The sequence below is a fragment of the Pan troglodytes genome, chromosome 2 (assembly GCF_028858775.2).
Source record: "Pan troglodytes isolate AG18354 chromosome 2, NHGRI_mPanTro3-v2.0_pri, whole genome shotgun sequence".
NCBI lineage: Eukaryota > Metazoa > Chordata > Mammalia > Primates > Hominidae > Pan > Pan troglodytes.
The window spans coordinates 161,301,657-161,323,622 of NC_086015.1; the positions used below are offsets into that span (position 1 = coordinate 161,301,657).

At 34.8% G+C, this 21,966-nt stretch overlaps 1 protein-coding gene across 8 annotated transcripts in view; it reads left to right on the plus strand.

Annotated features, from left to right (window-relative positions):
- Positions 1-21,966, plus strand: part of RSRC1 (arginine and serine rich coiled-coil 1) — a 438,867-nt gene that overhangs the window by 7,644 nt on the left and 409,257 nt on the right. For all 8 annotated transcript variants that reach the window (XM_054682322.2, XM_063806358.1, XM_516841.7 and 5 more), the window contains exons 2-3: positions 8,582-8,777; positions 10,345-10,470. In XM_054682322.2, coding sequence (XP_054538297.1) covers positions 8,584-8,777; positions 10,345-10,470 — 320 coding nt within the window. In that variant the 5' untranslated portion in view covers positions 8,582-8,583. The remainder of the gene's footprint in view (positions 1-8,581; positions 8,778-10,344; positions 10,471-21,966) is intronic.

The following is a 21,966-nucleotide window of genomic DNA, read 5'->3' on the forward strand; positions in this document are numbered from 1 at the left end:
TGTCTCTCCACAGCCTTGCCAGCATCTGTTGTTTTTTGACTTTTTTTTCTTTTTTTGAGACGGGAGTCTCACTCTGTCACCAGGCTGGAGTGCAGTGGTGTGATCTCGGCTTACTGCAACCTCTGACTCCCTGGTTCAAGCAATTCTCCTGCCTCAGCCTCCCGAGTAGCTGGGATTACAGGCATGCTTCACCACGCCCAGCTAATTTTTGTATTTTTAATAGAAACAGGGTTTCACCATGTTGGCCAGGATGGTCTCCATCTCCTGACCTCGTGATCCACCCCCCTCAGCCTCCCAAAGTACTAGGATTACAGGCCTGAGCCACTGTGCCAGGCCATTTCTTGACTTTTTAATAATTGCATTCTGACTGGCATGAGATGATATCTCATTGTAGTTTTGATTTGCATTTCTCTAATGATCAGTGATGTTGAGTTTTTTCTCATATGTTTGTTGGCCGCATAAATGTCTTCTTTTGAGAAGTGTCTGTTCATGTTCTTTGCCCATTTTTTAATGGGATTCCTTTTTTTTTCTTGTAAATTTGTTTAACTTCCTTATAGACTCTGGATATTAGACCTTTGTCAGTTGTATAGGTTGCAAAAATTTTCCTCTATAGATTGTCTGTTCGTTCTGATGATAATTTCTTTTGCTGTGCAGAAACTCTTTAGTTTAATTAGATCCCATTTGTGATTTTTGTTTTTGTTGCAATTGCTTTTGACGTTTTTGCCATGAAATCTTTGCCCGTGCCTTTGTCCTGTATGGTATTGCCTAGATTTTCTTCTAAGGTTTTTATAGTTTTGGGTTTTACATTTAAGTCTTTAATCTATCTTGAGTTAATTTTTTGTGTAAGATATAAGGAAGGGGTCCACTTTCAATTTTCTACATATGGCTAGCCAGTTCTCCCAGTACCATTTATTAAATAGGGAGTCCTTTCCTCATTGCTTGTTTTTGTCAGGTTTGTCAAAGAACAGATGGTTGTAGATGTGCGGTCTTATTTCTGAGTTGTCTATTCTGTTCCATTGGTCTATGTGTCTGTCTTTATACTAGTACCATGCTGTTTTGGCTACTGTAGCCTGGTAGTATAGTTTGAAGTCAGGTAGCATGATGCCTCCAGCTTTGTTCTTTTTGCTAAGGATTGTCTTGGCTATATGGGCTCTTTTTTGGTTCCATATGAATTTTGAAGTAGTTTTTTTTTCTAATTCTGTGAAGAATGTTAATGGTAGTTTGATGGGAATAGTATTGAATCTTTAGGTCACTTTGGGTGGTATTGCCATTTTCACGATATTGATTCTTCCTATCTGTGAGCATGGAACGTTTTTCCACTTGTTTGTGTCCTCTCTGATTTCCTTGAGCAGTGGTTTGTAGTTCTCCTTGAAGAGGTCCTTCACTTCCCTTGTTAGCTGTATTCCTAAGTATTTTATTCTTTTTATAGCAGTTATAAATGGGAGTTCATTCATGATTTGGCTCTCTGCTTGTCTGTTGTTAGTGTATAGGAATGCTAGTGATTTTTGCACATTGATTTTGTATCCTGAAACATTACTGAAGTTGCTTGTCAGCTTAATAATCTTTTGAGCTGAGATGATTAGGTTTTCTAGATATAGGATTATGTCATCTGCAAAGACAATTTGACTTCCTGTCTTCTTATTCGAATACCCTTTGTTTTTTTCTCTTGCCTGATTGCTGTGGCCAGAGTTTTCAATACTATGTTGAATAGGAGTGGTGAGAGAGGACATCCTTGTCTTGTGCTGGTTTTCAAGAGGAATTCTTCCAGCTTTTTCTCATTCAGTATGATATTGGCTGTGGGTTTGTTGTAAATGGCTCTTGTTATTTTGAGGTATGTTCCAAGGAAGGACTTTTGTTATCTTTCATTAACCTGTGTTAAATGTAATCAACCAGCCTTCTATTATGGATAAATTATGTTGTTTGTAATTAGAACAAATAAAAAATTTATACTCACCTTCTCCTGTTCTCTTTTTTTGGTCACCCCCAAGACAGATAGATCTGTGTCCCTTCCTTTTTTTCTGCTTGTTTGTGCCTTACTCAGAGATGTAGTATAAAGGACAGAAATAGAGAATGGGAATGACAGTAGGTATCTTAGAGCAGTGGTTCTCAAACATTTTAGTCTTAGGGTCTCTTTACACTCTGAAACATTGTTGAGGACTCCAGTAACATTTATTTGGATTATATCTATGAATATTTACCTTATTAATTAAAACAAAATTTTGAAATCTTCATGAATTCACTTAATAACAATAAACCCAAAATATGGTAACATAAATAGTATCTTTGATATGAAAAATAACTGTTTTTTCCAAAACAAACTTAGTGAGAAAAGTGGCATTATTTTCCTTTTTTGCAAATCTCTAATGTCTGGTTTAATAGAAGATGGCTGGATTCTCATATCTGCTTCTTCATTCAATCCACTGAGATAAATTGTTTTGATTGAAGTTTATGAAGCAAATCTGGCTTTACACAGATAAGTGTTTTAGTAACCCTTTTCAGGTAATTATGTCTTTCATATTACACCAAAAATTGATTAAGTGTTAATTTCTTGAAGTTCTGTTTTAATATGGTTTTTGAAACCATATGGATGACCTTTGGTACTCCAATATGTTAAAATCTATTGGTCTGACTTACACTCTGAGTGGATCTTTACCCACGCATGATTTTGTGACATTTTGCATTGGCCATTTGGAAAATATTGGCTCACTGAGTTAGGCATATCTTTCTAATGTTAACACCCTTCATTATATATCAAAAATTCATGTTTGTTAATATCACCGATGATCTCGGAAGTTTTTAAGTATTCAGAAGCTATCATTCTCATGGTGGCAATACAAATTATCTAAAATTCAAATTTTTGCTTGCAAGCTTGAATTTTATCATCAGCAATGAATACTGTTTTCCTTGAAATGGAAGGATCCCTTCATTTTCAAGAAAAGGTTTTCCAGATACTCAAGTCTGCATAATTATAGTGAGTTTTTAAAATAAAATAATGTTTCATAATAAAAGCAGCTAATTCAAGTTGCAATTCAGTTACACAAATGCTTGTTCTTGAAATAACCAGCATTCTTCAATATATGGCAGAAGTTATGTGTATCTCTCATTTCATAAGAATATTAAAAAGATGTGTATGTACTCGAGTGGAAATTTAGTAAAATTTATGATTTTTACTGCTTTATTGAGGACATTCTTAATTGAAATTGCTTTTTTTTTTTTAAACTGTGACTGTATGGCAGTGAGGGATACAGTGACTACTAAGTATAATTTGGTGCCTCTGCCTTGATTTGTGCTAAGGTGCCAGCAGTTTTGTCCACTATTACTTTTGCACCATCAGTGCAAAAGTCAGCACGATGAAAAAGGTAAATAATGTTTTAGTGTTACAGTGAATATAGTTTTGACTTCTTGAGTCCCCTGAAAGTGTCGTAGAGATCCCCAAGGGTCTACAGGCCTCATTTTGAAAATCGCTGGTACTAGAATGTAAGCTTCTATAGGGAAAGGATTTTTTTTTTCTTGTTTATTGATGTATTGCTTATATGCTATCAGTCTGGGATGTCTTTCGTATCTTCAGTATAAGATTACTTATATTTTGAATCTGGGTTGTCTGTTGTGATACTCTTCTTTTCATGGAGCACACTGTCGAGTAACTTCATGAAAAGGGGAGAGTGTGGGGTATAATTTTGAGACCTTACATGTCTGAAAATGTCTTTATTCTAATCTCGTAGCAGAACAGTGATTTGGCTGGATAGAGATTCTAGGTTGAGATTCGTTTTCTCAGCATTTTAAAGGCTAGTCTCCATTGTTTTCTGTGTTGTGAAAACCCATATGCCTTTTATTGTGCTACCCATATTTTTTTTATCTTTAGAAATTTCTAGGATCTTCTGTATATTCCTGGTGTCTAAAGTTTTTATGAGATATACTGGGTGTGTCTTTTTAGAAAAATCATTGTCCCAGGGACTTAGGGCAATTCATCTTTCAATTCTGGAACTTTGAAACAAGGACTTATTCTGTCACCCAGACTAGAGTGCAGTAGGGTGATTGCAGCTCACTGCAGCCTGGACCTTCTGGGCTCAGGTGATCCTGCTGCCTCAGCCCCCTCAAGTAGCTGGGACTACAGGTGTGCATCACCATGCTCAGCTGATTTTTTGTAGAGACAGGGGTTTCACCATGTTGCCCAGGCTGGTCTCAAACTCCTGGGTTCAAGCAATCCACCCACTTTGGCCTCCCAAAGTGCTGATATTACAAATGTGAGCCACCATGCCTGGCCTGGAAATTTAATTTTTGGGTAATTTTTTTTGGTCCCTTTTCTCCTGTTTTTAAAGACAGGATCTCACCCTATCACCCAGGCTGGGGGTGCAGTGGTGGGATTATACCTCACTGGAGCTTCGAACTCCTGGGGTCAAGGTGTCCTCCCATTTCAGTGTTCAGAGTAACTGGGACTACAGGCTTATGCCATTATGCTGAGCTTTTCTATTTTTTTTTTTTTTTTATAGAATGCGTATCTGGTGCATTTTGGACCTCCAGATTGATCCTCTTCTGTTTGTAAAATGTCTGTCTCTTTTTCTTTCTTTCTTTCTTTTTTTGAGTCCTTTAACCTCTTTTCCAACCTTATTGTTTTTGTTGTCTGTTTTTTTGAGACTGGGTCTCGCTCTGTCTCCCAGGCTGGAATGCAGTGGCACAATGTTGGCTCACTGTAGCCTCGCCCACTTGGGCTCCGGTGATCCTCCTGCCTCAGTCTCCTGAGTAGCTGGTACTACAAGTATGCATCACCATGTCCAGCTAATTTTTGTATTTTTTGTGGAGACCAGTTTTCACCATGTTGGCGGGGCTGGTCTCAAACTCCTGGACTCAAGTGATCTATTTGCCTTGGCTGCCCAAAGTGCTGGGATTACAGGCGAGAGCCACAGTACCTGGCCTTGTGTGTGTGTGTGTGTGTGTGTGTGTGTGTGTGTGTGTGCGCGCGCGCATGGTTTTTTTAAATTGTCCTTTGTTAAAATTTTAAGCTATCTGTCCTATTCTCCAGATGTTCTTCCTAGTCTTGTTTGCTGGATCATCCTGTCATATGCATCTGAGGATATTAGCTGTTATTTTTGTTCTTGAAGTTTTCTTCTGTATGTTCTGGTTTACTATCATTTGCTTATTTTCTTTCTGTTTTAGTTTCTGTCTTTTATGGTGAAGGCTTTCATCATGTTTGGTTATATTTTGTTGTATATTCAGCAAAAAGTTAACAGAAAAAATGTTTACAGAAAAATGTTATAAATACAGTTGTAACCTGTATTTAAGGTTTGGACTTGTCAACTAGTAGGCTTCATTATAGGGTGATTGGGTGGGGGCCTCCCCTTTTTGGGGGGAACCCTCAAATGCTTATATATCTTTTCTTAGGTGTTGTTCAGTTTTTGCAGATATTCAAGAATCCTCTTGAGGATAGCACACAGAGGGCTATGACTTTTCTATTTGATTATAGACTTTAACTTAACTTAATCTCTTTAACTTTTGGTTTGGCATCTCTGTCTTTTTTTACTGTGTCCTTGGACCTGGTGCTTCTTTGATTCATTTTTCTCCCCAAAATAAACATTCTCTCCTCTGAGGATTGGGGAAGAGTATCACCTGGCTGGGTAGAATGGAGGGACTCAGGGACACTATTACATAAATTCAATCAATTTTTTTTTTGTTTTTAGCCTCATGGCCTCATTGTGCCTGCTCTGGTATCTGGTGTCTTAAATTCCTGATCCTTTCTGATTTTTGCTATGTGAATTTGCTTTTCTCTTGTTTGCCTGATAATAAGTTTTCTTAGCTCTAAATTCTCCATGTGTTTTTCACTTGCCAAAAGTTTGTTGACATATCTCATGTTCCTGTTGTTTTCTAGTCTCTATCCTTTCAAATTTATACTTTTAAATTTCTTTAATCTTATTTTGGTATTTTTTAAAACAAGATAGCAAGATAGTAAAAGCTCATCTTAATTTAAATGGTTATTTGTTTGTGAGGAACATTCTTAAATGATTAAAGGTAAAAACAAGAAAGGAATTAAAAGCCAAGAAATGAAATTATTATCATTCAATTGTGTACATATTTCTTAACATGGATATAAGTATGTGTGTGTATAATATACACACATACATATGTGGGTATCTATTTGATATATATAATGGATATATGTATATATTTTATGTATAAATGGATATCATGGACACATTTGAATTTATATGTATGTACAGATATACCTTATATACATCTGAATTATGTTTGTATTTAAATGTATGTTTGTATTTACATATATATACATGTTGTATATATTTATAATTTCATAGTCTTTTTTTTTTTTTTTTTTTGAGATGGAGTCTCGCTCTGTCACCCAGGCTGGAGTACAATGGCACGATCTCGGCTCACTGCAACCTCCGCCTCCCAGGTTCAAGCGATTCTCCTGTCTCAGACTACTGAGTAGCTGAGACTACAGGCGCATGCCACCACGCCCAGCTACTTTTTGTGTTTTTAGTAGAGATGGGGTTTCACCATGTTGATCAGGCTGGTCTCGAACTCCTGACCTCGGGATCCGCCCGCCTCGGCCTCCCAAAGTGCTGGGATTACAGGCGTGAGCCACTGCACTTGGCCACTTTCATAGTCATTTTAAAGCTGGAAAGTGTCGTGGTAATCTTTTACCTATTGTAGTTTCATTTTTTAAATGAGGAAACTGGCTTAGATATGTTAGTGATTTACTGAAAGCTTCAAAACCAAGTCTTCCCAGTGTTTTGTTAAACTAAAATCTTAGACATGTGAGCAACTTGGACGTTCAGAGCTACATTTAAAATCCTTAATTCTGGCTCTAGGTAAATAGCTTAAAGTTTTGATTTGAGTCCTAAGAGATTTTTTCAACTGGTATTGTATTGGAATCAGGGAGGGGCTGGCTCACCTGATGCTTCTGAAAGCAAAGCAGTAATTTAACATATTATAAGTTGGCACAAAAGTAATTGTGGTTTTTGCCATTACTTTTAATGGAATGTATTATTAAATATATAAATAATATAGAATTAATATATTAATATTAATTAATATATTAAATATACAGTTATATTAAGTATTATATAGTTAATATTTAATATATAATATATTTAATGTTAAACATACTATACATAATATATAATATATTAAATAGATAATATATATTTATATTATATATATATAAATATATTCCATTAAAAGTCATGGTAAAAACTGCAATTACTTTTGCACCAACATAATACTTTGTTTATAGTGATGGTATTTAACTTATTTTGAATAAATATTAAAGATGATGTGAGCTTTTATTTATCCTAAGTGATTACAACGAATGGATCTTGTTTTTATATGACTTTGAAAGATAACTAATAACTATTTTAATAAAAAATAGTATTGCATATGAGAATCTAAAGATTAAAGTAAGACAACTAAGCTTCTTGTCAGCAAAGTTAATTCCTAAATATGAAAGCCTTAGGTTCTATTTGTTTTTTCTGTTGTATACTAAATGTCCGTGTTACCATAACTATATAGAAATAGTTTGAAAAACTATATTTTATATTATGAAAATTATATTGCATCATTTAAATACTAATTTTCATATGTACATATTTTCTTAAATTATCTCAATGGATACCACTATAATAATGCTGTGATGAATATTTTCATGAATATATCCTTTAGAAAAATTTTTTCAGATGTATTTGTAGAAGTAGGATTTCTCTGTCAAAAAAGCATCAACATTTTTAGATTATTATTACTCAATTGTGTACATATTTCTTAATGTGGATATAAATATATATGTTTGTGTGTAATATACACATACAAATGTGGATATCTGTTATAGATATAATATCTATTATATCTGCTTAATTTATTGTTTTATTGCTTTCTAAAAAGATTATTCTACGACCTTATAGAGGTACTAGCAGTGTGTGAAGAGCTGACTGATTTCTCAATAACCTCATCAACTTTAGTACTTTAGTTAATATTGTCTCCCCTGAGTTTCACAAGTGAAATGATGATTATAGTTCACTGTTTCAGTTTGTACTTTGTTGATGACTAATGAGGTTTTAGCTATTTAAAGATGTAGAATTTTCTGTTAGAAAAAAAATTCAACTCTAAGATAGTAAAATATATTTTGTCATTAGGGAATGTGAGAATAAAGGAATAGTTGGTTGATTACTAAAGAAAATGTCATATAATTAATGAGAAATATAACTTAAAATATCAGATAATTGATATAAAGAGCTGTTCTCAGTCTTGTCAAGAAGCCAGGCACATAAACAATTTTACTTTGAATAAGACTTTTAAAAATTTTACAAAGTTTTATAAAAAGTAGTACGTTGAGGCCAGAAATGGTGGCTCATGCCTGTAGTCCCAGCACTTTGGAAGGCTTGGGGGAAGGATCGCTGGAGCCCAGGACTTCCAGGTTGCAGTGAGCAATGATTGTACCACTACACTCCAGCCTGGGATACAGAGGGAGACCCCATCTCTAAAATAAATAAATAAATGAAATAAAAAATTAATATATTGCATTTCATCCATAGTGCCACCATGTTAGAAATAATATTCTTCAAATTTATGCTTATAGAAATGGGACGTCGGTCATCAGATACTGAAGAAGAAAGCAGAAGCAAGAGAAAAAAGAAACACCGTAGACGGTCCTCCTCGAGCAGTTCTTCAGATAGTAGAACGTACAGCCGAAAGAAAGGAGGAAGGAAATCAAGATCAAAGTCAAGATCTTGGTCCAGAGATCTTCAGCCTCGTTCACATTCTTATGATAGAAGGTGATTTTTGTAATTTTTATTTATATAGTAATGAGGATAACATTCTTTAAAATTCATGTTTTTGTATTTTTAATTTTGCTAAATAAAACATTTTTCTTTTACTAGCTATACATTTATGAAAGTCCCAACCCAGAGTTTTTTTGTTCCACCAGGTCCAGTCCGTGGGTCTAGTGTCCTCAACCTTTGTCTGTTCTTAGTAGGCAAATAGATACAAAGTGGTGTAGTTTTCTTTTTTAATTTAATTTAATTTTTTTTCTAGTGCATTTATTTATTTATTTTTCTAATGAATTATTTTTTATTTTATTATACTTTAAGTTCTAGTACACAACATGCAGGTTTGTTACATATGTATACATGTGCCATGTTGGTGTGCTGCATCTGTTAACTCGTCATTTACATTAGGTATATCTCCTAATGCTATCCCTCCCCTAGCCCACCACCCCATGACAAGCCCCGGTGTGTGATGTTCCCCTTCCTGTGTCCAAGAGTTCTCATTGTTCAATTCCCACCTATGAATGAGAACTTGCGGTGTTTGGTTTTTTGTCCTTGCGATAGTTTGCTGAGAATGATGGTTTCCAGCTTCATCTATGTGCCTACAAAGGATGTGAACTCATCCTTTTTTATGGCTGCGTAGTATTCCATGGTGTATATGTGCCACATTTTCTTAATCCAGTCTGTCATTGATGGATATTTGGGTTGGTTCCAAGCCTTTGCTATTGTGAACAGTGCTGCAACGGAGTTTTGCTCTTGTTGTCCAGGCTGGAGTACAATGGCGTGATCTCAGCTCACTGCAGCCTCTGCCTCCCAGGTTCAAGCAGTTCTTCTCAGCCTTCCAAGTAGCCGGGATTACAGGCATGCACCACTATGCCCAGCTAGTTTTGTGTTTTCAGTAGAGACAGGGTTTCACCATGTTGGTCAGGCTGGTCTTGAACTCCTGACCTCAGGTGATCTGCCCTCCTCGGCCTCCCAAAGTGTTGGGATTACAGGCGTGAGCCACCGTGCCTGGCCTTAATTTTAAATTTTTTTAGAGACAAGATCTTGCTCTGTCACTCAGGCAGGAGTGCAGCGGTGCAGTCATATCTTTTGGACTCAAGGGATCCTCCCACCTCAGCTTCCTGAATAGCTAGTACTAGAGGCATGTGCCACCATGCCTAGCTAAGTTTTTTTATTTTTATTTTTTGTGGAGATTTGGCCTTGCTGTGTTGCCCAAGCTGGTATCGAATTCTTGGCCTCAAGCAATCCTCCTGCCTCGGCCTCCCAACATGTTGGGATTACAGGCATGAGCTACTGAGCCTGGCCTTGGTTTAGTTTTCATACCATATAATCTGATGATATTTGGAAAGATTCTAAGACCCTTAATACCTTAATTAGTACTGATCCAATCACTAAGTTATGAACCAGTCATATGACTGTTCAAGAGAAATAACATTTTAATTTATCTCTATTTGCTTCCAGGAGACAGTGAGACAGTAAAAATCAGATGATTCTTTAGAATCTAGAAGGTTTTTCCTTAATGCTCATAATAAAAATTTTTATAGCAGTGATCTTTGATTATATTTTATTTCAGACGCAGGCATCGATCAAGCAGTAGCTCTTCTTATGGCTCCAGAAGGAAACGAAGTCGAAGTCGTTCAAGGGGTCGAGGGAAATCCTATAGAGTTCAGAGGTCTAGGTCAAAAAGCAGAACAAGAAGGTATGCCTTATTAAGTATTTATTGCTTTGTAACAAATTATTCCCAAATTCAGCGATGTAAAGCAACAATCATTTATTTTCTTATAATTATATAATTTTGATTGAGCTTAGCTGGCACTTATTTTTTTCTCACCTGGGGTCATTCATGCAGTTAGTCATCTGATAGCTTGATTGGAACTGGATGGTCTAATGTGGCCTCACTCATATATCTTGCATTTGGTTCTGGCTATTGGCCGGGGTGTACGTGGCTTCTCATTGTCTAGTAGGCTAGGTTGGGTTTCTTTTTTTCAGCCCGGTGGTGGTAGCACGTGCGTTCCCCAGACATGAGTTTACTAGTATTTTGTTAAGGATTTTTGTGTCAGTATTCGTCAGGGACTTATGGCTTGCAGTTTTCTTGTAATATATTTGTCTGGCGTTGGTATCAGAGTAATGCTGGCCTGATAAAATGAGTTTGGAAGTACTCCCTCCTTTTCAGTTTTTTGGAAGATTTTGAAAAGGATTGACATTAATTTCTTTTTAAATGTTTGGTGGAATTCTGCAGTGAAGCTATCTGCTCCTGGGCTTTTCTTTGTTAGAAGGTTTTTGCTTACTGATTCAATCTCCTTGTTAGTTATAGGTCTGTTAAGATTTTCTCTTCCTTCATGATTCAGTCTTGGTAGGTGGTATGTTTCTAGGAATTTATCCACTTTTTCTAGGTTATCCAGTTTATTAGCATTCTTAGTAGTCTTTTATAATCCTTTCAATGTTTGTGGCGTCAACTGTAATGTCTGCTGTTTCATTTCTGATTTTAGTTATTACGCTTCTGATATTTTTTCTTTTTCTTTCTTTCTTTTTTTTTTTTTTTTTTGGAGGTGAGGTGTTGCTCTGTCACCCAGGCTTGGGTGTATTGGTGCAGTCAGCTCACTGCAGCCTCAAACTCCTGGGCTCAATGATCTTCTCGCCTCAGTCTCCCAAGTGGCTAGAAATACAAGCATACACCACCAGGCCTGGCTGACTTTTTAAAGTATGTTTTGTAGAAATCAGTCTTACCATATTGCCCAGGCTAGTCTCCAACTCCTGGTGTCAACTGGTCCTCCCACCTTATCCTTCCAAAGTGCTGGCATTATAGGTATGATCTACCTTGCCCGGCCTCATTTTTTCTTAATCTAACTAAGTACTTGTTAATTTTGTTGTTGTTTTTCAAAAAACTCTTAGTTTTGTTGATTTTTTTCTAAAGTTTTTCTGTTCTCTATTTTATTTATTTATTTTCTCTAATCATTTTTATTTTCTTTCTTTGGATAATTTTTGGTTTAATTTGTTCTTTATTTAGTTCCTTGAAGTATTAAGTTTGATATGAGACTTTTCTTTTTTTCTTAAATGTAGGTGTTCATGCTAAAACTTTCCTTTCAGTATTGCTTTTGCTGTTTCTCTTAAGTTTTACTATGTGTGTTTGTGTTTTCATTTGTTTAAAGGTATTTTCTAATTTATCTTATGATTTCTTCTTTGGTGTATTTGGTTGTTCAAGAGTGTGTAGTTTAATTTCTACATATTTGTGGATTTTCTGATTTTTCTACTGCTATTGATGTCTAGTTTCATTTCTTTGTGTTTCGAAAAGATATTTGCTATGATTTCGGTCTTATTAAATTTGTTAAGACTTGTTTTGTGGCCTAACATGAAATCTGTCGTGGAGAATGTTCCATGTACACTTGAGAAGAATGCATATTTTGCTGCTGTTGTGTGGAGTGTTCTGTGTATTTATGTTAGGTCTAATTCATCTGTAGTGTTGTTCAGGTCCTCTTATCTTATGTCTTATTTTTCTGTCCATTATTGAAAGTGGATTATTGAAATATCCTACTATTACTATGTTACTAAATACTTCTCCCTTCCATTCTGGCAATGTTTACTTTATATATTTGAGTGCTCTGGTCTTAGGTGCATATATATATAATTGTTATATATTCCAGAATAATGACCCATTTATCATTATATAATTTTCTTTTTTTCTTGTGACAGTCTTTGACTTAAAGTCTATTTTGTCTTATATAAGTATGGCCACTTCTGCTCTTTTTTTGTACCATTTGTATGGATTATCTTTTTCATCTTTTTCAGTATATGTGTGTCTTTACATCTAAGGCACATCTTTTGTAAACAGCATATACTGTAATTGTATTTTGTGTGTATGAGTGTGTGTTTTGAAAAATTCATTCAGCTACTTTTGTGTGTTTTGTTTGGGGAGTTTAATCCAGTTACATTTACAGTAATTACTGATGAGGAAGGACTTACTGTTGCCATTTTGTTGATTGTTTTCTGCCTTATAGCTATTTTGTCTCTCATGTCTCCTGCTGCCTTCCTTTTTGTTTTGTTGATTTTTGTATTGACATGCTATGATTTTTTTTCTGATTTTATTTTGTATATGTTCTATAGGTATTTTCTTTGTGGTTGCCATGAGGCTTACACAAAACATTGTCTATTTTAAGTTGGTAATAACCTTTGACTTTATACAAAAATACTGCTCTTGTATGTTTCTCCACTTCTATTTTATGTTATTGATATCACAGTTTACATCTTATTGTATCCATTAATATAGCTTATAGTTAGTTATTTTTTATACTGTCATCTTTTCAATTCTATATCTGAATTAAAAATGTTTTACATACCACCATTACAGTGTTAGTGTACTCTGTACTTGTGTATATATTTACCTTTACCAGTGAGCTTTATGTTTTCATGTACTTTTGTGTTGCTGTCTAGTGTCATTTCATTTCCACTTGCAGGACTCCTCTTAGTATTTCTTGTAAGGCAGGTCTGGTAGTGAAGAACTCTCTTAGCTTTTGTTTATCTGGGAAAGATTTGATTTGTCTTTTGTTCTTGTAGAACAATTTTGCTTGATATAGTGTTCTTGATTGACAGGGTTTTTTTTGTTTTTGTTTTTGTTTTTTGCTTTCAGCACTTTGAATATATCACCTGATTCCTTTCTGGCTTGTAATGTTTCCTCTGCAAAATTGCTGAAATCTTATGAAAGCTCCCTTGTGTATGACAATTTACTTTTCTCTTGCTGCTTTCAAGATTCTCTCTTTGCCTTTAACTTTTGTTAATTTGATTATAATGTGTCTATGTGGGCCTCTTTTACTTCACTCTTGAAGTGAAAGGATGAAGTCTTTTGAACTTCTTAAATTTGGGTGCCTATTTGTTTTCTCAGATTTGGGAAGTTTTTAGCCATTATGTCTTCAAATAAGCTCTCTGTTCATTTCTGTTTCTTCTTCTTAACTCCACAGTAAACTCTCTGTTTCTTTCTCTATCTTCTTCTATAACTCCATAATACGTATATTGGTCTGTTTAATGATGTCTTCTAGTCCCTTAGGCTTCCTTCACTTTTCTTTATTCTTTTTCTTGTTTGCTTCCCTGACTCAATAATTTTAAATTGACCTTTCTTTGTGTTTTCTGATTTTATTCTTCTGCTTGACTGCATTTGCTACTGAACCTCTCTAGTGAATTTTTCAATTCAGCTATTGTATTCTTTGGCATTAGCATTTTTGCTTTTTTTATGTAATTTCTCTTTGTTGATAGTCTTGGTTTTGTTTATACTTTGTTCTCTTGACTTCATTTAGTTGTGCATCTGTGTTCTTTTTTGGATCATTGAGCTTTAAGACAACTGTTTTTATCTCTTTGTCAGGTAATTTACAGATCTCAGTTTCTTTGAGGTGGTTTCTGGCAATTTATTTGGTTCCTTTGATTGGGCTAGGTTTCCTTCTTTCTTTGACTGCCTTGTGATTTTTTTTTTTTTTTTGGCTGAGTTTTTATGCAATTTTAAAAAACAGCTGCCTTTCCTAGTCTTTATGGACTGGCTTCTTATGGGGAAAGTCCTTCACCAATCAGCTTTTCTCAATATATGCCAGCTTCCTCATCAGCACCGTTTAGCAGGTGAGAGATATCATTCCCTCTGGCAACTCTCCAAAATGCTGGAATATTTGAAGCATGTACTTCACTCTTCTCTCTCACTTCTGATGAAGAAACAAGTTAGATGTCTTTTCCCAATGGTGCTGAGTCATCCCAGTCTCTGTCTTTGGTACTGCTGGCCCTCTGGTGCCATAGCAATCTGTTTCTGTTCTCTTTTGCTTTTGTTGGCACCCAGAAATCTAACCTATGCTGTTTCCATTAGTGCTCCAGGCAAGACAGAAACCCATCCCTTGGGTGGCCCTCAGAAAAGTCAGAATGTTGGACTTACATTCCATGCTTCTCTTTTCCCCAATCCGTTACCCTAAAAGCCATGAGCTGAATGGAGATTTGCTGGCCTTAGGGGCAGGTAAAGTAAAATGGTTCTTAATTATTTCAGTGAGGTTGTACTTGGCTTTGCACTTGCCTGGAGTACTGCAACTTCTTAACTGTTTTTTGAAGTTCCATACAGGTATTTTGGTTTGTATATTGTTTTATCAGTGTCTTTCTTGGGGGAATGAGGGCTGGGATTTCCTATACTGCCATCTTGCCATCATCATTCTCAAGTTAACTTTTTTTGTTTCTTACAGGCTCTTTCTAACCTTTATTTTAAACTAATTTTAGACTAACAGAAAAGCTGTAAAAAATAATACAGAATTTCCTTATACCCCTCATATCACCTCACCTGGTACAGTAATCGAAAGCAGGACATTAACATTGATACAGTTCTAGTAACTAGACTATAAATCTTATCAGTTTTCTCATAACGTTCTTTTTCTGCTCCAGGATCCAATCCAGGATTCTATATTGCATTTAGTTGTTAATCTCTTCTTAGTCTCCTCCAGTCTACGAGAGTTCCTCATCCAAAGATGAGTCTGTGCTTGTCTTTCATGACTTTGGCCCTTTTGAGGAATAATGGTGTTTATTTTGTAGATTGCCCCTCAGCCTGAGTTTGTGTGATGTTTTCTCGTGATTAGAGTGAGCTATGCATTTTTGGCAAGAATACGAGAGAAATGACATTGTGTACTTTTTATTGCATCATATCAAGGGGTCTGTGATACTACTATGTCATAGTGGTGTTAACCTTGATCATGTAGTTAAGGTGCCAGGTTTCACCTGTGAAGTTACTATCTTTCCTTTTGTAGTTGATAGATATCTTGGGAGAGATATTTTCTAACTATAAATATTCTGCGCATCTCCTCAACCTTTCACTTACTAACTTTAGCATCTCTCAGTGGTTTTCTTCTGTAGCAGTTACTTTGGGGTTGCCTGATGATTCAAATTAATTTTTGTGTATCATATGAGATAGGGGGTTAGGTTCAATTATTTTCTTCATACGGAGATCTAGGAACATTTCTTTATTTCTTTCTTTTTTTTTTTTTTTTGAGACTGAGTCTCTCTCTATTGCCGAGACTAGAGTATAGTGGCGCAATTCTCATCTCACTGCAACCTCTGCCTCCTGGGTTCAAGTGATTCTCGTGCCTCAGCCTCCTGGGTAGCTGGGATTACAGGTGCCCACTACCACGCCCAGCTAATTTTTGTAATTTTTGGAGAGATGGGGTTTCACCATGTTGGCCAGGCTGGTCTTGAACTCCTGACCTCAAGTGATCCATCCGCCTTGGCCTCCCAAAGTGCTGGGATTACAAGCGTAAGCCACCACGCCTGGCCAGTCTAGCCCTATTTTCTTACTGAGTAGTCTTGGTACCTCTGTCGAAAACCAGCTAACTATACGAATGTGACTCTATTTCTGGATTGTTTATTTGGTTCCATTCCTTTGTCTGTTTTTATACTAGTCTTAGACAATTTTGATTACTTTGGTTCTATAGTAAGTCTTAAAGTTAGGTGTTATTGTTTACATTTTCATATAAATTTTAGAATCAACTTGACAATTTTGTCAAAAGCTTGCTGGGATTTTGATTGGATGTTTATTGAATCAGTAGAATAGGAGTATTGACATCATAGAATGTTTTATTTTATGAACATGTTGTATCTCTCCATTTATTTTGCTTTTCTTTAGTTTCTCCAAACAATGTTATATAGTTTTCATTATAGTGGTTTTACACAGTTAGGGCAGCTGTGACAAGATACTGTGTGACTTAAACAACATAAATACATTTCTTATAGTTCTGGTGCCTGGGAGGTTAGAGATCAGGGTGACAGCATGGTCTAGTTCTGGTGAGGGCCCTCTTTTAGGTTGACAGATGGCTGTCTTCTTCTTGTGTCCCATGTTACATTTTGGAGATCATAGAGAGGAAGCAAATTCTCTCTTGTCTCTTCTTAGAAGGCCATGAATCCTGTCATGAGGGCTCCACTCTCATGACCTAATTACCTCCCACCAGACCCATCTTCAGATACTATCACATTGGTCATTAGGGTTTCAGCATATGAATTTTTGAGGACACAAACATTCAGTCTATAGCATACATGTTTTGTTAAATTTATTTCCACTTTTCGACACTATTGAAAATGGAATTATTTTAACATTTTATTTTCCAATTATTTGTTGAGTACAGGTTGAATATTCCTTATCTGAAATACTTGGGACCTAAAGTGTTTTGGATTTTGGATTTTTTCAGATTTTGTAATATTTACATATACATAATGAGATATCTTGGGGATAACACCCAAGTCTAAACACAAAATTTATGTTTCATATATACCTTATACATGTAGCCTGAATAATTTTAAATAGCTTTTTAAATTATTTTGTGTATGAAACAAAGTTTGTGTACATTAAACCATCAGAAAGCAAAGGTCTCAGATATGGGATTTTCCACTTGTGGCATCATTCTGGCACTCAGAAAGTTTCAGAGTTTGGAGTATTTTGGATTTTTGGATTAGTGTATGTAGAAATATAAGTAATTTTGTACATGTTGTATATGTTTTGTACCTTTTATATTTTACATATTTTTGTATGTTTAGTTTGTATCCTGTAACCTTTCCACTCTTATTAGCTCTAGCAGATATTCTGAAGATAGCTTAAGATTTTCCATGAAAACAATTAATTACCTGAAAACTGAGTTTTACATCTTTTTAGAATTGTTTGCTATTTCTGTAGTTTTCTTGGCTCATTGCAGTGTCTAGGATCTACTTCTATGCTGAAGAAAAGTGATGAACGTGGGCAAACTTGCCTTTTTTCCTATCTTAGGAGGAAAGTATTCAGTCTTTGGCTTTAATTTTTTAAATTTTTTTATTTTTGTCTTTAATAATTTTTTGTTTATATATATATTTTTATTATACGTTAAGTTCTAGGGTACATGTGCTTTTAAATATATATTAACTAAGTTTCTTGTGGTTGCCTTTTATAAGACTGAAGAAGAACACCACCATATTTCTTATTTGCTGGGAATTTGTTAGTACCAATCACTGTTGGTTTTTGTTAAAAGCTTTTTCTTTATCTAGTGGGATGATTATGGTTTATTTTTGAATACATTTTCGTCTTTTTTTTGCTGTCACTTATCTCTTGATTTTTTGTCTGACTTTGTTAGTCATTTCTGTGTACTGAAGACCCCATGGTCAGCGTGATTTTTGTTTTATTGCCTAATGTGGAATTGAAATAATGTGGATATGTTCATTTTGTACCATACCCAAAACACCCATTGTGTGTGGGTAGCATTGAGGGATTTGAAGTGACAGATATACTCATGAACTTGGTACTCCCAAAATATTTCCTGTTGCTGTTCACTCTCCAGGTTCTTTTGCATGAATATTTTTTCTTTCATAGTGGTATACTTTGCTTTTGATTCAAGATGTCAGATTGAAGACATTTTGTGAATGTGACATGAGGTAATTGTTGCCTCATGATTTCTTGAAACCGTACACCTGTAGACTACAAGTGTAAAGGGTGTTAGGGAAAAGATCAATTATTGTATATTAGAGAAAATTAGGGAAATTTTTGTTAATAATGTATTAGAACAAGTAACAAATATTTATTAATTTGAAAAAGTAATATAATTTTAGAAAATGCATTTATCTAGTAAAATAATATACTGAACGTACATTGCACACTGTAAAGGCCAGCATAAATGCTATTGTTTTCTTTAGAAGTCATTTTATTATATTTTATTTATTCATTTGAGACAGAGTGTTGCTCTGTCACCTGGGCTGGAGTGCAGTGGTGCAATCTTGGCTCACTGTAGCCTTTACCTCCTTCACTCAAGGTATCCTCCTACCTCAGCCTCCTGAGTAGCTGGGACTACAGGTACACACCGCCACACCCAACTATGATTTTTGTATTTTTGGCGGAGATGGGGTTTCACCATGTTGCCCAGGCTGGTCTCAAATTCCTGAGCTCAAGCGATCCCCCTGCCTTGGCCTCACTAAGTGCAGGGATTACAGGTATGTGCCACCCTACCCAGCCAAGAAATCATTTAGATTATTATTTCTTTGTATTACATACTAGAACATACTTGTGAATTTACTTCTAATTTATCATATTTTAGTAGTTTAACAGACTTTTTTAAAAGGCTTAATTATCATTTCTCCATGCTTTTATCTGAGGAACAAAGGACAGCATGTCTGATGATATTTTTCTGGTACCCTTTTCTCGATTATTGGGTAGAAAGATTGGACTACATTTTAACATTGTAGTACTCTTTATGTTATTTCTTCAACTTGAAAAATACTGAGTTTTTTGAACTTAAAAATTAGGTTAGTCTCTTTAAAATTGCAGGATTGCTATTCCATTCATGTGACAGTGACCACATGATCCCTATTCACATAACATCTAAGTAGTAAATATCTGAGAATCACAATTAATTTTATACTGGATGAGCTATCCTTTCCTTGTTTTTGTAGTTTTTCCTTTTCTCAAATACTACCCTCATTGTATTGCATTATTAAATTTTACAGCTGTTTTCTAATCAATGAACAAAGTCAGATCCCCTTCAGAATTCATTTATTTATAATCCTTCAATTTGTCCATGAACAGGAAGAAATCTTTGGCAACTCTATTAGAAAATGATTAAGTATGCCCAGTATGTTGGGATCAGCCTAGAAATAGACTTAAATGTAGTTTTGTTCTTGGAAATCCTCTAGTTTTGAGATGAGTGTAGAGTTTGACTTCTGGAATAAACGGATATCTGGAAAATAGAAGATGAAGTAAGAAGAGAATTTCTTTAAGGAAAATATGAATGTTACATTTATTCTAACTCATTTTATTTTTATTGTAAATGTATTGAATGTCCCTCTCATATCCAAATGTAATATGAAAAACTAATTTATTGTTTAAAGTTTAAACTATGCATGAAACAGTTATTGAATTTTAAATTGGGGATCACTTTAATGAAAACATTTTAATATCTAATTATGAAAATTATAGAAATGATCCAGTTGATTTTCTATTTTTATTTTATTCTTTTATTAACCTATTGATCTTTATTTTGTCTTGTATCTGAAAATGAGAACAAAATATGTGCTTAGAGAGCAATTATTTATTTTATTGAGGACATATCTTAAAAGTCAAGAAGTGAAGCTGCTTGGTAATGCTATAAATTTAAAACTGTCCTACAGCAAGACAGTACGATGCAAATATGACTAAATAAGATCACAAACTGAATTTCAGTGAAACAACCAAGATTTACATTAAATTAGGAATTTTAAAACCGATTTAGTTTGTTTTACTGAGCATTTGCTTAATAACATTTTGCCTTCTTGCAATCTTTTTAAAGACAATAATTCGTCTGTGAAATGCAGGCATATCTTCAGTAGAAAAATTGAAAGCAACAGCTCACTTTCTGAAACCACACATATAGCGATATAAAGAAATATTTCAGCTCTACAAAATTTAATAAATCATCCCATTTCCTAATTTGATCATATTAGATGCTGATGTGGAAGAAGCATTTCAAATACCATCTTCTCATTAATATACATCAGTCTGGGGAATAGAATGGAATACTTATGCAGAGATGTCACAGTTACTGTTTCTTAGTTTACTAAGTGGAACAGGTTGAAGTGATTCTGGGTGCTATTTGTCAATGTCTTGTTAAAATGGTTTGGGTCGAGTTATGGAGTCCAGAAAGACGGCGGCTGATAAATCAAAAGTGGATTGAGTGGACAGGAGGCAGTGATTGATACTGTGACAGGATATGAAGAAAGGAACCTTGATACAAGCATGCATGATATTGAATATGAGAAAGAAAATGGCCCTGGAGTATGGATATTATTCAAGGAAATGAGAATAATAATATCAGCCTGAAAATATTGCTGAGTGAAGATTAGGATAGTTCTTATTAGAGCATAATACTTTACTAGGATGGTAGGGATGAAATTATGTAAATATTTATGTGAGAAGAATATTTTAACCTATGACTGAAGACTCTTTAGTGATTATTTATTCTTTACAGTAGTTTTAGCTTCATTTTTTCCTAGCTAATTATTATACCGTGTATTTATAAGCATCCTTACTAGTAAATTAAAAATTTTTTCTTTTAGATTATTTCAAAGATCATCTACCTTTACAACATGCTTTTATAGAATAATAGTATTCAGAGACTAAACTTGTTGTGTAAATAGTATTTTATATCAGTTGGTTTTGACTTAGAAAATTACATTGTTAACTTGAAGTGAAAATCTGCATTGCATAGTTTGCAGCATCCTTTAGATTAGTCATTTTGAATAGCAAATGAAAGATGCCTGACAGATGAGCCATTTCACAAAGATCAAGGCTGTATATACTGAATATTCTTTTGCAGAATTATCAGTGAAATGTTAGTTGATGTCACGGAGTTCTTGGTGGGAATCTTTTGATTAGTCTGACTTTTGTCCTTGGCAATGTGTAACTAGGAAGAACTTTCTTTTGCTCTCTCACTCTAAGAGTTCTATATCTAACACTGGCAGAAAAAGAGGTTCTTTGGAAAGGTATTCAATTAACTTTTAATTATATAGTCTATGAGAGACAAAGAGATGTGGAGTTGTCACGTTAATTGTAACCATAATATTTGATTTTTATGTACTGTCTTGTCATCTTAAGTACTTAACACTATAGCACAATTTTTGTTAAGTGTGTAAAACATTTGAAATGAGGCACTGTGAAATATTTACCCAGGTGACTTACATCAGTAGTGATTAATTTATTGATAATTTTTTTCTAGCTTTTTATAAAGATTCTGGTAAATGTGCATAATACTCCTAAATTCCTTAAAACTAATTTAATTACATAAAAGTTGTTATTTTTGGTTTATCATCTCAATATTTGATGAACCAAAATACCGTGCCAGCTAATAACATAATATTTGAACTTAGTGTAAATTCTTAACTGTGCTGTTTACTGTCACATGTTGTTTTGTGAGGCTCAGAATGTGTTTTGGATATTAGCAGAAGAGAAGTAGTCATTTCCAAATTATAGTGTAAATTTTTTTTTTTTTTTGAGACAGAATCTTGCTCTGTCACCTAGGCTAGAGTGCAGTGGTGCAACCTCGGCTCACTACAACCTTCATCTCCTGGGTTCAAGTGATTCTCCTGCCTCAGCCTCCCGAGTAGCTGGGATTACAGGCATGCACCATCACACCCAGCTATTTTTTTTTTTTTTTTTTTGAATTTTTAGTAGAGACAGGGTTTTACCATGTTGGCCAGGCTGGTCTCA